Genomic DNA, 14,179 nt, shown 5'->3' with positions numbered 1-14,179 from the left:
CGATCGCCTGATCAGCCCCTTGCCCAGGCCTGACGCCTCCGCCAGAGGTGTCAGGCTTGGACAGGGGACCCCCATTTCCCCCCGATCACTGGCTCTGGCCCCCGCCCAGGCCTGAGGCCTCTGGCCCAGGAATCATGCCTGGGCAGGGGACCCCCATCTCCATCTGATGGCTTGCTCCACCCCCCTCCCAAGCCTGACCCCTCTGACCCAGGCTTCAGGCCTGGGCAAGGGGACCATCATATCCCCCCAATCCCCGGCTCCGCCCCCCACCCAGGCCTGATGCCTCGGCCAGAGGAGTTGACCCTCATCACCCTCCGATCACCAATCACCGGATCGGCCCCTTGACCAGGCCTGAGGCCTCCGGCAGAGGTGTCAGGCCTGGGTAGGGGACACCCAGCTCCCCGCGGTTGCAGGCTCCGCCCCTGCCCAGGCCTAACGCCTCTGGCCTAGGTGTCCGGCCCAGGCAGCGGGGACCTGCAGTGGCAGTGGGGGGCGCCGCAATCGTGGGCTTCGCTTTAGGCCCAGGCAAGGGACCCCTAGCTCCTGGGACTGCCAGCTTTGACCGTGTCCAGCTCCCATCGCTGGCTCCACCCCTACTTCCTGCTATCACTGGCCAGGGCGGCAAAGGCGCCTGATTCTCCGATCATGGCTGGGGGGCAGGGCAAAGGCGGCCCCAGGGCCACCTTTGCCCTGCCCCCCAGCTCTTACCTCCCCCCTGGGTTTCTGATCACTGTCAGTGGCAGGGGGCTTCTTCCTGCTTTCCCTTTCGCCTCCCTGCATTGTGCCTATATATGCAAATTAGCCATCTTAGTTGGCAGTTAACTGCCAATCTTAGTTGGCAGTTAATTTGCATATAGCCCTGATTAGCCAATGAAAACGGTATCGCCGTACGCCAATTACCATTTTTCTCTTTTATTAGTGTAGATTAACTGATCAGATCTAGCAGCAGGTCTTACACCTTCTGTAATTTCCAAGTAGTGATGCATGAAAGTGGTATTTGGAGTCGTCTGCAGCAGCTGTAAGGTGGTATGAACATATCTGAGTCTGTTACAGCATCACAGCACTGCCAGTGTATGGTGTGTTACCTCTGGATAGTCCTGGGTGTCATGTTCAGTCTCGGCTGAGTGTGAAGAGTGTACACGTAGGGAACGGCCCCTAGAGGGCAGTGTCCACCCAACGCTGAGTGAGGAAGACACCCCAGGGCATGTCACCCCCCAGAGCAAGAAGGGCAGGGTGTCCCTAGGAGTAGCTCTGCTTGATTCTTGGACTTTCCATTTTCCGACGCCATCAGTTCGAGATGCCGCAGCTCGGCTGCCTAACGGCGAGGGCACGCGGGCAGAGATCTGCGAGCTGCTCAAGGACTCCCAGTTTCTTGCACCAGATGTCACCAGCACTCAGGTAGGATGGAGAAGAGATTCTTTTTGTTTTGTTCTCGAAAGGAATTACGGAAAATAATGAGGATATAAAATATAGTAACATAAATTAAAAAAAAAAAAACACGGAATGAAGAAGTGGAGAGAAGGGTGTCACGTGAAGAGTGTTAACCTAAGACCCTTGCTGTTAGTGAAGCACAGATTCGACCCCGCTGCTCCACCTCCCATGGGTCTTAGGGCCTCATCCCCTTTGTCCTGGTTGCTAGGTGAACACGGTGGTGAGCGGGGCCCTGGACCGGCTGCACTATGAGAAGGACCCCTGTGTGAAGTACGACATCGGCCGCAAGCTGTGGATCTACCTGCACCGCGACAGGAGCGAGGAAGAGTTCGGTGCGTGAGGCCCGGGCAGGGTGTCCGGCTGGACTAGGGATGCTCTGACTTCCTGCCCCAGTCCATGATGCTTCTCCCTGGCGTTTGGGCAGGACAGGAGCGCAGAGCAGGACTTGGCCCTCCAGCGAGGCCCTGGCTCTTCGTGGAACCACCTCCGTACTGTGCTGAGGTCAAACAGTGGCTGACGCTTGTCACTCTCGTTCACAGAGCGGATTCACCAGGCGCAAGCAGCGGCCGCGAAAGCCAGAAAAGCCCTTCAGCAGAAGCCGAAGCCCTCCTCTAAGGTGGTAAGTGGCCAGCCGAGAGCCCGCCTTAGTGGTTGCAGGGCGGGCGGCGAGGCTCAGAGCCCCGGGAAGCCAGGCCGAGCCTGCCTCCGTGCCCCCGTGTTAAATCTGCGCGTGGATCTCTCTCTCCTGCCTAGAAGTCCAGTAGCAAGGAGAGCTCCCTGAAGGCCCTCAGCAGCGGCCCCTCTGAGCAGAGCCAGCTGAGCCTCAGTGACTCCAGCATGCCGCCCACCCCCGTCACCCCTGTGACGCCCACCACGCCGGCCCTGCCCGCCACGCCTATCTCCCCGCCGCCCGTTCCGGCAGTCAGCAAGAGCGGCCCGACCACCGCCCCAGAACCTGCGAAATCCGGCTCCGGGTGAGCTCCCCGTCTCTCCTCCCGCGCTCTCCCTCCCCGTCCTCTCGTGGGCGCATCCTGAGCTCGTGGTTTCCTGTGTCCCCACTTTCCCTCCTAGCGTTCTCCTGGTCTCCTCGCCAACGATGCCACAGCTGGGAACCATGCTCTCCCCAGCCGCCAGCCAGACGCCGCCGACTTCCCAGGCCGCTGCCCGCGTCGTGAGCCACTCCGGCTCGGCGGGACTCCCGCAGGTACGGGTGGTGGCCCAGCCTGGCCTTCCTGCTGTTACCCAGCAGTCAGCGGGGCCAGCACAGACACTGCCACCGATTCCAGCAGGGCCACAGATCCGCGTGCCGGCCACCGCCACGCAGACCAAAGTCATGCCCCAGGTAAGCAGGGACCGCGGGCCCAGAGGTGGGCAGTGGGTGCCGTGGGCAGGCTGGGTAAGCTGCTGCTGCTGCTGTGTTTTCCAGCTCGTTTACTGTCCACAGCTGGGGAGTGTTCTTACGAGCTGTGCTTTAATGGAAGTTGTACTTGACACGTTGAGCATCAGAACTTGTGAGAAGTTGGTTGGTTTACCCAGGATGGTAACGTTAGGCCCCTCGTAGAGCTGGAGCTAAATCCAGACCTGTGATCCGAAATCTCGGGCTCCTTCCCTTGTGCCTCTAGTCTCAGCCATGCCACTAGCTACTTGTGTGATCCTAGAGAAAAGTCTTACCTTTGCCTCAGTCTCCTCTACTGTAAAATGGGTATGCTATTTGTCCTTGGTGTAGGAGTGAGGTGTTAAATGTGGAGGCATTCTGAAAATTAACGATGCTACACCCAAGCACGAACCTCACAGCGTCCGCTTTAGGGAGTGGTGAGGGTTGAGCACTGTTCCATTAGGAGCACTTCCCGAGGCGCCCTTCTTGGGTGGGGGCGGCCTGGTCTGCATCTCAGTCTCTAATTAAGCTCTTGGCCTCATGCTCTGAACCAGACAGTCATGGCCACCGTCCCAGTCAAAGCTCAGACTGCAACCGCCACTGTGCAGCGGCCGGGAGCCGGGCAGACGGGCCTCACGGTGACAAGTCTCCCTGCCACCACCAGCCCTGCGAGCAAGCCAGCCACCAGCTCCCCCGGGAGCTCTGCTCCGAGCACGTCCACAGCCGCTGTCATCCAGAATGTGAGCGGGCAGAACATCATCAAGCAGGTAGGTGGGTCCGTCCTCCGGCCCGAGCAGAGGACAGTGCAGAGCTCGGACAGTGCAGAGCTCGGGCAGTGCAGAGCTCGGCAACTCGTGACCGTGACCCTTAGTTCACAGGTATTTCAGGTTCTAGTTCCCACCGAGGGCAGTGCCGGCCCTGCAGGTGCCTGAGAGATCCCTCTGCTCCTTCCATCTAATTCAGCGTTTAGTAGCTGAGCTTCTGGGTTTGGAGGAGATTGATTGAGTTAAAATCCTGGGGTCTGACTTTACATGCTTTATCGGCGTTTCAGTTTACCACTCGTAGACGCGTATGTTTGTGCTTTCGTGGTTGGGAATATGCAAGGCTAACCATTGAACTTCCAAGAATTGGGCAAATGCAACTATTGCCTGCACGGTGCCAAGCATTTTATACTCATTAAATAATTTAATACTCAGAACACCGTGGGGCAGGCACTTATCCCCATTTTACAGCTGAAATGGAACCACAGAATGATAAAGGAGCATTTTTCTTCATTAAATATTTATTAGAACCTTTTGTGTGCCAGGCACTGTCCGCAGTGTTGGGGATTTCGTGGTATGTTGCACAGACTAAGTCCCTCCCTCGTGGAGCCCACTCTCCCGTGGAGCTGGGAGACAGGCAGGCGCTCCAGGGGCAGGTGTGGGAGGTGAGAAACAGTAGCGGGAGGGAGAGCGCATGTGCTGTCAGCTGGGGCGATCAGGGGGCCTGGAGGAGCTGGTGTTTGAGAGGAGTGAGGCGGAAAGTGCCCTGTATGACAGACAGCTGGAGGTGAGCCATTCCAGGAATGGGCAGAGCAAGTGAAAACATCTTGAGTCAAGAATATATTTGAGGACCAGTAGGAAACCTGTGTGGCTGAGGCCTCGTGAGCAAGTGCGGGAGTGTCGGAAATCGGTTTCTCGAGAGGTTCAATCATGTCGCACTTTGATTTTAATTCGAAGGTGATGGGGAACCACTGAGATTGTGACGCAGGAGGGCCTGATTGGTTTTACACTAAGGAAGGCCTGGCTGCTGTGTAGAGTGGACTTTAGGGGGCAAGAGCGGAAGCAGGGAGGCCAGGTCGGGGCCGTGGCAGTGGTCCCGGGGAGAGGTCACACTGGCCTCCTGCAAATGGTCATCGCAGGGTGAGAAGGGCTGGGTTCTGAATGTAGGGTTCAAGGTAGAGTCAGTGTGATTTTCTGGTTTGATTGTGGGTCTGGGAGAAGGGAGGCCATGGGTTTTGGCTAGAGTGACTGAGCAGATAGTGACGGTCTTCTCTGAGATGGAAACACAGGCGCCAGACTAAGGCAAGAAAGAGAGAGGGGTGCTCCAGTCAGTGCGTGCACCAGGGGTGCCAGATGCGTGATGGGAGGCCTGGGAACTGACCACTGCCCGGGGTAGGTCATGAGTGAACTTGACGGGGTCCAGTGGCTTAGTGCCTTTTTGGGAATGTGTTCAAGAGAACGTAAGGCGAGGAAATGGAGATGTGAAGGTAGAATCTTTTCAGAGTAATTCTGTGTTTGAAGAGAGCAGAGGAAGGGGCTGCAGTGGAGATTCCAGTGGAGTGAGCTGGGGAGGGAGATGGGGGTGAAGCGAGGGTCTGTGGTCTAGGGTGGGAAATGCGTTCCTGGATGGTGGTGGTCCAGCAGAGAGGGGAAAATGGCTCATGTGACAGAGAAAGTCCCGAGGCCAGAAGGGCTGCGATTACTACACATGGCGTTTGGCCACGCTGCTGCTCTCCCAGTGGAGACATTTTTAGGACGGTTGCAGAAATGTGAATATGTATTATTAGGTCATAATAGGTGCCTGTTTTTTAATTTAAAAGGCCCTTGTCTAGGTTGGAGATATGTACAGAAGTATTGATCAGCAAAGTGCTATCTATTATTTTACTTAAAAATATTCCCACTCCTCTTCTTCTCCCCCCCCCCCTCAAAAAAACAACAAAAACACAGGGAAGGGTAGATAAAACAAGACTGACAAAGTGGTAACTATTGAAGTTGGGAGATAGGTACATGGGTTTGTTCCACTATTCTTTTGTGAATATTTATCATTTCTAAAAATGAAAAGTTAGAGAAATACATGAAACACTAACGGAGGTTTGCCTAACTGTGCGGTGTAACCAGTGCCGCGCTGGGGATCCCTCGGTCAGTGCCGTTTCTCCCCACCAGGTGGCGATCACGGGGCAGCTTGGTGTGAAGCCCCAGACAGGCAGCAGCATCCCACTGACCGCCACTAACTTCCGCATCCAGGGCAAGGATGTGTTGCGCCTGCCACCCTCCTCCATCACCACAGATGCCAAAGGCCAGACGGTTCTGCGGATCACACCGGACATGATGGCCACGTTGGCCAAGTCCCAGGTGACCACAGTCAAACTGACCCAGGACCTCTTCGGGACAGGAGGCGGCACGGCAGGCAAAGGCATCTCCGCCACCCTACACGTCACTTCCAACCCCGTCCACGCCACGGACAGCCCTGCCAAGGCCAGTTCCGCCAGTGCCCCCGCGTCCACTCCAACTGGCACCACCGTGGTCAAAGTGACGCCCGACCTCAAGCCGGCGGAAGGCTCGGGGTCAGCTTTTCGCCTGATGCCCGCCCTCGGTGTGAGTGTGGCCGAGCAGAAAGGGAAAAGCACCGTGGCCTCGTCAGAAGCGAAGCCGGCTGCCACCATCCGCATCGTGCAGGGCCTGGGCGTGATGCCTCCCAAGGCCGGCCAGACCATCACGGTGGCAGCCCACGCCAAGCCAGGGTCCTCGGTGGCCAGCGGGTCCGGGACTGTTCACACGTCAGCGGTGTCCCTGCCCAGCATGAACGCTGCCGTGTCTAAGACGGTGGCCGTGGCCTCGGGGGCCGCCAGCACCCCCATCAGCATCGCCACGGGAGCCCCCACGGTGCGGCAGGTGCCCGTCAGCACCACGGTGGTTTCCACGTCCCAGGCTGTGAGTACCATTGGGGCGCGGCACAGCTAGCCCTTCCGCCAGGGACTCCTCTTAGGAACGGGAATGTCTGGGTCACCATGTGACCCAAACAAATGTGTGAAAGTAGACACGCATACATTCTTGGAAAATATTAAAACAGTTCAGGGAGTCAAGTACAAAGTTTCTTTCACGCCCTCTAGCTCTCCCATTGTGGGTGTTTGGCCTTTGTCCTTCTAGGCCTTTCCCAGAGCATCTTCATACATACAGACACAGTTAAGAAGTCCTGTGAGAGACCTCAGTCTATAGGCTGCCCTGTGGTTTGCCTTATTTATTTAAAGAGATGTCGTGGGGGTTATTCTAGATCAGCTGTGGGCAAACTACGGCCCGCGGGCCGGATTCGGCCTGTTTGAAATGAATAAAACTAAAAAAAAAAAAGACCGTACCCTTTTATGTAATGATGTTTACTTTGAATTTATATTAGTTCACACAAACACTCCATCCATGCTTTTGTTCCGGCCCTCCGGTCCAGTTTAAGAACCCACTGTGGCCCTCGAGTCAAAAAGTTTGCCCACCCCTGTTCTAAATCTTCCACAGGTACTGACTGCATCCTTTTTTATGACACCGTGGGAGTCCCTAGAAGGGATGTGTTTTAATCGCGCTTCTACTAAAGAGAGCATTTTCATTGTTAAGACCAGCGCGACAGCGAATGCGTGGGTGTGCATATGTGATCGCGTAGAAGCATTTCTGGAGCCGAGGGCTAGCCCGGCCACGGCGGTTCACGCGCTGGAAGTCTTGATACTCCAGTTGTGCTCCCCAAAAGGCCATCGCAGCTTTCTGTCCAGCCAGCAAGCCTCCTGGCTTCCCCAGGGCCGGGTGGCGCTTGTTTGAACTGTGTGTGGCTCTCTTACTCCTGAGAGAGTCCTTTTTCTGTTCTGTTTCCCTGGTCTGCAGTGAGGTTGAGCATCCAGGCCTGTGCAGCCTGGCTGTGCTCTCCAGCAGTAGATAAATCTTTGCCAGTTTTCTTTGGGGTTTTCTGTTTTTTCTTAGTGTGAGTGACCCTTTCTGTCTTCTGGGTGTTAGTTCTGTGTGTGGAAAGTATTTTTTTCCCCTCGGTCATTTTAAAAAAATGTTTTTATTGATTTTTTTAGAGAAAGAAGAAGGGAGAGGGATAGAGAGAAAAATATCGATGAGAGAAACATCATTGATCAGCTGCCTCCTGCACGCCCCCTCTTGGGGATCGAGCCCGCAACTGGGCATGTGTCCTGCCCGGGAATCGAACCAGTGACCTGGTTCGTGGGTCAATGCTCAGCCTCTAAGCCACACTGGCTGGGGTCCCTCTGTCACTTTTTAACCTTGCCTTTGGAGCCTTTTGCTTTACAGGTATTTTATCTGATAAGATCTGTCTATCAACATACCTTTTATGGTTCCTGGGTTTTATGTTTTTTGCCTTTCTTACCCCAGGGTTATAAAGATATTAGCTTGTATTTTCATAAACTATTTTCAGAGTTTTAAGAAAGGTATAGCTGATAATTCATTTGAAATATAATTTTGTGAATAGCCTGTGGTAGAGATCTCATTTTATGTTTTTCACATTATTCCAAAATCACTAATTTATTGCTTCCCATTAACTTGAAGTGCTACGTTTATCCTAAACCAAATTCTCGTGTCAGCATAGGTGTGTTTCTGGATGCTTCTGTGTCCATTCAGCTTCTAGATCAGGAGCACTGTTGTATATGTTATGTGGGCAGAGTAAAATATAGTTTCCCTTTTCTAAACAAGCTGTGTAGTAAAACCTCAATAATTCGGGTAAAAGCCAGAGTAGAGTGATGGAAGTAGGAGGGAGGAGGACATATACTTTAGTAAAACCACCAGCCAATACACCCTGATACGTAGTGTGGCTTCAAAGGAAATATCTAGGCCCTCATATCTCGGAAGTTAGAAGGAGGAAAGGAAACTGCTTACTTGACCCACTTTTGTTTCCCTTGAATCCTTCTCATACCAGGGAAAGCTCCTACCCGGTGGCATCTACCCTGTTATAATTGATCGGGGTGAAAACCAGGGTGGGGCAGGAGGAGGTTTGCAGTTGTTTGTATGGAAGAGGACACAGTAATTAATACATAATGCACCAGAATGGACTGTTTGGCGTGCTCACAACTGTAAACCTGCCTCTGCCCCACGCTGTGGACCAGAGAGCACCCCGTGGGGCAGGAAGTGTTGCCTCTCCCCTGTCCAGTCAGCTGTCAGGAGGCTCGCTCAGGAAGGGACATTTCCGGTTGGTGTACTGGTGGCCTGACGTGTCTTTGAGCAACTACGACTTGAAGACACTAAAACCACACGTCAGTCCACCGGAGGCGCCATTCTGCTGCCTGTTGACACCTTTCAGCGCTTTCCAATGGGCTCCCCTGAGTGCCCGACTTTAGAACCAGTTGGCCCACAGGACATCCAATGCCCTTTCCTAGCAGCCTAGCAGACCACCCCTCTTGAATCACTTCTTAAAAACATGTTTTTATTGATTTCAGAGAGGAAGGGAGAGGAAGAGAGAGACAGAAACATCAATGATGAGAGAGAATCATTGATCGGCTGCCTCCTGCACGCCCCCATTGGGCGAGCCCGCAACCCGGACATATGCCCTGACCGGGAATTGAACCATGACTTCCTGCTTCATAGGTCAGTGCTCAACCACTGAGCCACGCCAGTCAGGCTTGAATCATTTTTAAAAATCAGATTTACACAGCGTTTTGCTGAATGTAAATTTTATGGCCCACCAAGGGCTAAGAAGCCAGGCAGCCTAAAAACAGGGGATGCAGTGACCGAACCTTAGCCACCCGAAAGCCCAGATAGGCCTTCTCAGCCTTTTAGTTCCTCTTGGGCTTTATCAGCTTTGGGCTGGGCTTTTCACGTGGCTGAGTTTGTGATTGGTGTCCTTCGCTGACCTCTTTATCTCTGGCGGAAGCGGAAGGCACCTGGAGAATGTGGCCGTCCCCCCGGGGCACGCCCTGCCGTGTCCCAGCGAAGCAGCAGCTGTGCACCTTCTGTGTGAACTCCGAGTGCCCCTGGCCCCGCTCCCACTGCCTCCGACAGCTGCTGCGCGCCACGGCTCGGGGCTCCGCAGATGAGGAAGGCCTACCCTCCAGGACAGCCATGGGCAAACTACGGCCCGCGGGCTGGATCCGGCCGTTTGAAATGAATAAAACTAAAAAAAAAAAAAAAAGACCATACCCTTTTATGTAATGATGTTTACTTTGAATTTATATTAGTTCACACAAACACTCCATCCATGCGTTTGTTCCAGCCCTCCGGTCCAGTTTAAGAACCTATTGTGGCCCTCGAGTCAAAAAGTTTGCCCACCCCTGGCCTAGGAATTCGGCTCTCTCTGTGCAGAAGTGAACACACATCCTCCTTTGGGGGTGAGGAACACACATAATCCTGACGACAGCATTGTGTGTGGTGACGGCTGCTGTAGGCAGCATGGAAGAGATGATAGCGATCAGGTGGCCCCTCAGTGTAGCACAGGAGCCCTGAACTACCGTATGTGACTGGTCTCATGAGGCCTCCCTGGGCCACACCTCAAGAACACAGCACAGGCGGCGAGAGCCTCTGGCGCTGGCTCCTGGGCTCAGCCCTGGAGGAGACACTGGTCTTCTCATCCGTGTCCCATACACTGGCTCCTCCTTCTCTCTAGGGGAAGCTGCCGACGCGGATCACAGTCCCGCTCTCTGTGATCAGCCAGCCTATGAAGGGCAAGAGTGTGGTCACAGCCCCCATCATCAAAGGCAACCTGGGAGCCAAGTAAGTGCCATCGGGAGGGCGGCAGGGCTTCCGGGGGCTGGTTTCCTGGGGCTCACCCTGGGTACCTCTCCTTTGTTGTGCTCCGCGAGGCGTATTGAGCAGCTAGTATTGTTTTAGGTGTGGGGGATATAGCAGTGATTAAAAAGGACAAAAGCCCATGCTGGCTTCAAGCAGGGAGTGAAATAATAAAGTAAAATACTATGTGGGCGGTAAGGTGCACTGTGAAGAAAAAGCAAGGAAGGGGACAGGCAGTGCGTCATGGGTCGCCACTGACACCGCTCAGGCAGCAGTTTCGACTGCGGCTGCTGGGAAAGCATGTTTTCTGAGCCCGGTGGTGTGGTCAGTCAGGAGGAGGAGGGTTGGTTGGAACCTGGGCTGCCCGTGGCCCTGAGTGAAACGGGACAGGGAGAAAGGGTGTGATGGGATCGTTCTGATGGTCTCAAGGCAGCTGTGTGGGGCCGGGGATTCTTGACAAAAGCGCACGCCTCCCCGGGACCTTGTTCGGAACTCCCGCTGATCAAGGTCTGGATCTCAGGGTCATTTTAGCCAAAGCACTGGGGGCCTTCGGCTTGCTCTTATCTTGTCGTGGGACGCATGGAAAGTGGAACAAACGTCTCATCCGCTAGTTTCCACTTCAGTCCAGAATGCTGGGATTTTCAGGGGCCCCAGGCCCCCTGGTTTCCTTCAGTGCGTGGCCTGATTCTGGCGGGAGCTAATGCCCTGTCCTCCTGCTTTTCGTCCACAGCCTCAGTGGGTTGGGCCGCAACATCATCCTCACCACCATGCCAGCGGGCACCAAGCTCATAGCTGGCAACAAGCCCGTGAGCTTCCTCACCGCCCAGCAGCTGCAGCAGCTCCAGCAGCAGGGCCAGGCCACACAGGTGAGGCCAGGGCGCACTGCGGGCCACACCGGCTTCTCTCCTTGCCTTTGCTGTCTGTGCCCAACCGGCGAGCCTGTTTGCAAGCTGCTGACCAGACGTTCTCTTTGCGAACAGGTGCGCATCCAGACTGTCCCCGCGTCCCATCTCCAGCAGGGAACAGCCTCGAATTCCTCCAAAGCGGTCTCCACTGTTGTTGTGACCACAGCTCCGTCTCCTAAGCAGGCACCCGAACAGCAGTGACTCTGAGAGAAGCTTCCATCAGAGCCCAGGCCTGCTCCGCCCTGCAGGCTGCCAGGAAGGGAGCAGGGAGGCCCCTCCTTCCTCTGCGGCCAGTGGCGGGCTGGCGGCCACAGGGCTGCCCTCCGCTGCCACACCCCACGAGGAGGACACTGAGGAAGGCTCGCTCCAGGTCTGTTCCGTACCGACCCAGGGAGGCTTCTCTCAGCACCGTGTGAGGTCAGTGTGTCACACAAGCCAGGCTCCCCGAGAGCGGGCTTACGGGGGGAGCGCAGACAGCGACTACGCCGCATTCTGGACGCGGCTCGTACCTTTCAGCTAGTGGTCTTCTCCGTGACGAGTGGTCTGGAGAGGAGCTTTGTCTCCAGAAATTTTTATGTAACTTATTTTTTTTAAAGAGCCTATTGTACGTCTTTGTCAAATAGAAACTTGGGCGTTAGCCCCCTAAACGGATTCATTCTTTTGACCAGAATGTGAGAATGGCAGGATTCTAATAAGTTGATGGCTGACTGGATAACTCCGTGGAGAGGCTCTGAGATGGGAAAGAAACACAAGAAGTGAGAGTGTGTGGGTTCCCTGAAATGGGACTAGTTGGGCACTACCTCTTAAAGAGGGGGTGTCAGGATCCTGGCTGTGGCCACCAAGCCTGTTCACACGCCCGGGCTGGTGGGCACGGCGGGTGGATGCCAGCAGGGATGCTGCTCTTGCAGCACAGACTGCATTTCAGTTCCGAGACTCTACATTCTGCTTTGCTCCAGAACAAGAGTCAGCGAGCCACCGCCCTTAGGCTAGCTTTCCGTTTTTGTAAATAAAGTTTTATTGGAACACAGCCCATGCCCATTTCGTTTGTGTATTATCTATGGCTGCTTTCAGTTCCAGCAGAAGCAGAACTGAATAGATGCCACATGGTCCTCAAGTCTAAAATACTTTCTATGTGGTTCTTTAAGTAAAACTTTGCTGCCTTTTATTCCAAAGTAGAGATGGTGTCCCTACTGGACAGCACCAACCACAAAAAGATCAGTGCTGGTAAGCAAGTTATTTAATCCTGGCTGTTTCCTGCTTCTCAGGCCCACCGAGCTGCAGGCAGAGAGCTGGGCATGGTGCTTTAATTAAGGCACTGGGGGTAAGAATATATGTCGCTTCTGTGCTGGAGCAGGGCTTGGGTGGGAAAGCTTTTCTGCAGGGGCAGAGCTTCCCTAACTCTTGGGAGGATCCAGATGACTGAAAAGGTATCTTCATCTGTCGAAGTCTAGCGATGGTACTGTATGGCGACTGCATGTGGCAGTGGATCAGGGAGAGTGGGAATGGCCTGCTTCAGAGGGGCTTGCTGGGTGGGAGCGGAGGGATCAGGCAAGTTGTCGAGGGGCCGACACCTTTCGATGGCTTGGTGGTGACACAGTGGTTGTACAGGCATCTCATTGGATTCCTAAGGAAGTTCTGTGAAACAGTTAAGCTGTTCTCACTGGGAGAAAATGCGCATTTCAGCTGGAGTTAGAACCAAGAAGTAAGTCCAGTCTTTGGATTCTAAGTCAGGTGCCCTTTCTGCTGCCTTCCTAAGAAGGGAGTGGCTGTGATGTGTCATGGTGAGACTTGGGGGCGATCCAGAGCTGAGGGTGGAAGTCTGGATGACAGGGCAGAGGTGAATCGGCCGAGGCGGGATTGAGCTTTTGAGGGGAGTGGAGGGCTGGGCAGAAAGGGATGGGAAATGGCCGGAGGCAGGGACTGCAGTGAGGAGAAACAACTGTTTCACCCGAGTAAAGGTGGCTGCACCTGCTATTTCATAATACTTTGGTATTTGCATGTCAGTACTCCCTGGAGTCACATTTCACACGGAAAGTTCATGTGACAGGCTCTAAGTGAGCAACAGGTAGAAATTGGAGGAATCCTGTCTTGGGTATTGACTGCTGGTTAAACTTCCTCTGAATTTGTTTAATAAATGATTTCATAAAAGTCGTTCTGGCCTTCAGCCCCAACCCCACCCCACACTGTTATTGACTGAAGTCACCTGACCGCTCGTCTCCTTATTGGCTGCAGACTTTGACATCTGAGGGGAACAGTGTAGGACTGAGCCCTGGGAAGTGAGATGGGTCCTGGCCAGCCTGTCGGTGGAGTATACAGCGGAAACCCCCTCTTGGAGTTGTTCAGGTGACGTCACCAGCATTTGCACCAAACATGGGTCCTGGATGCACACCTGGGGCCATGAGAGATGTGGCTCTGGGGGTGTTTGGGGGGACAATTCCAGGAGGACCTGTGGCGGCCTTGAGTCTTTGAGCCTCTGGTGGACAGAAGTTGGCAAAGTTATTCCGACCATGTGTCTCAGACTGGATTTGGTGCGTAGCGTTGTGAGGGGTTTGCACCGTAGCCCAGAATGTTCATGTTAGTGGTGATCACTTCTGTGACGGTGTCCCAGCCATGCTGGGAGGAGCATTAGAATAGACTTGGATGTTTTATAGTTGATCCTCGCTCTGGAGAAAATACCACCTTTCTCTAAAGCCTGCTGCCTCACCCCCTTTAATTCAAAATGGAGAGTGCTGCTTTGAAAGTAAAACCCAGAGTAGGTTCCTTCTTCCCACCTCCAATCGCCGAGGAAAGGACATGTTTTACATTCATTGCCAATAACGGGTCCTCTGGTACTTGTTGAAAGGATGTTGGGTTTTACTGAGCAGGCAAACCCACTGGATGCTGAAAGGGTACCCATGGGCTCGCCTCTCAGTACTAAATCCCGCGTTTTCAGGGACCTCATTCTTCTCCTGAAGCTGTGCCTCCAGCTCTAAGTGCTGGCTGAGCAAGGGAGG

General features: G+C 54.3%; 1 protein-coding gene across 1 annotated transcript in view; it reads left to right on the top strand.

Annotated features, from left to right (window-relative positions):
* Window positions 1-12,213, top strand: part of NFRKB (nuclear factor related to kappaB binding protein) — a 31,102-nt gene extending 18,889 nt beyond the window's left edge. The window contains exons 18-27 of the mRNA XM_081113981.1: window positions 1,292-1,398; window positions 1,640-1,763; window positions 1,971-2,050; window positions 2,185-2,405; window positions 2,503-2,773; window positions 3,361-3,573; window positions 5,731-6,498; window positions 10,160-10,266; window positions 11,012-11,147; window positions 11,262-12,213. Coding sequence (XP_080970107.1) covers window positions 1,292-1,398; window positions 1,640-1,763; window positions 1,971-2,050; window positions 2,185-2,405; window positions 2,503-2,773; window positions 3,361-3,573; window positions 5,731-6,498; window positions 10,160-10,266; window positions 11,012-11,147; window positions 11,262-11,387 — 2,153 coding nt within the window. The 3' untranslated portion in view covers window positions 11,388-12,213. The remainder of the gene's footprint in view (window positions 1-1,291; window positions 1,399-1,639; window positions 1,764-1,970; window positions 2,051-2,184; window positions 2,406-2,502; window positions 2,774-3,360; window positions 3,574-5,730; window positions 6,499-10,159; window positions 10,267-11,011; window positions 11,148-11,261) is intronic.
* Window positions 12,214-14,179: the final 1,966 nt, after the last annotated feature.

This window comes from Myotis nattereri, assembly GCF_964212035.1.
Source record: "Myotis nattereri genome assembly, chromosome: 19".
Taxonomy (NCBI): Eukaryota; Metazoa; Chordata; class Mammalia; order Chiroptera; family Vespertilionidae; genus Myotis; species Myotis nattereri.
Note: the sequence above shows the minus strand (reverse complement) of the source record. Positions and strands in the feature narration are given on the sequence as shown.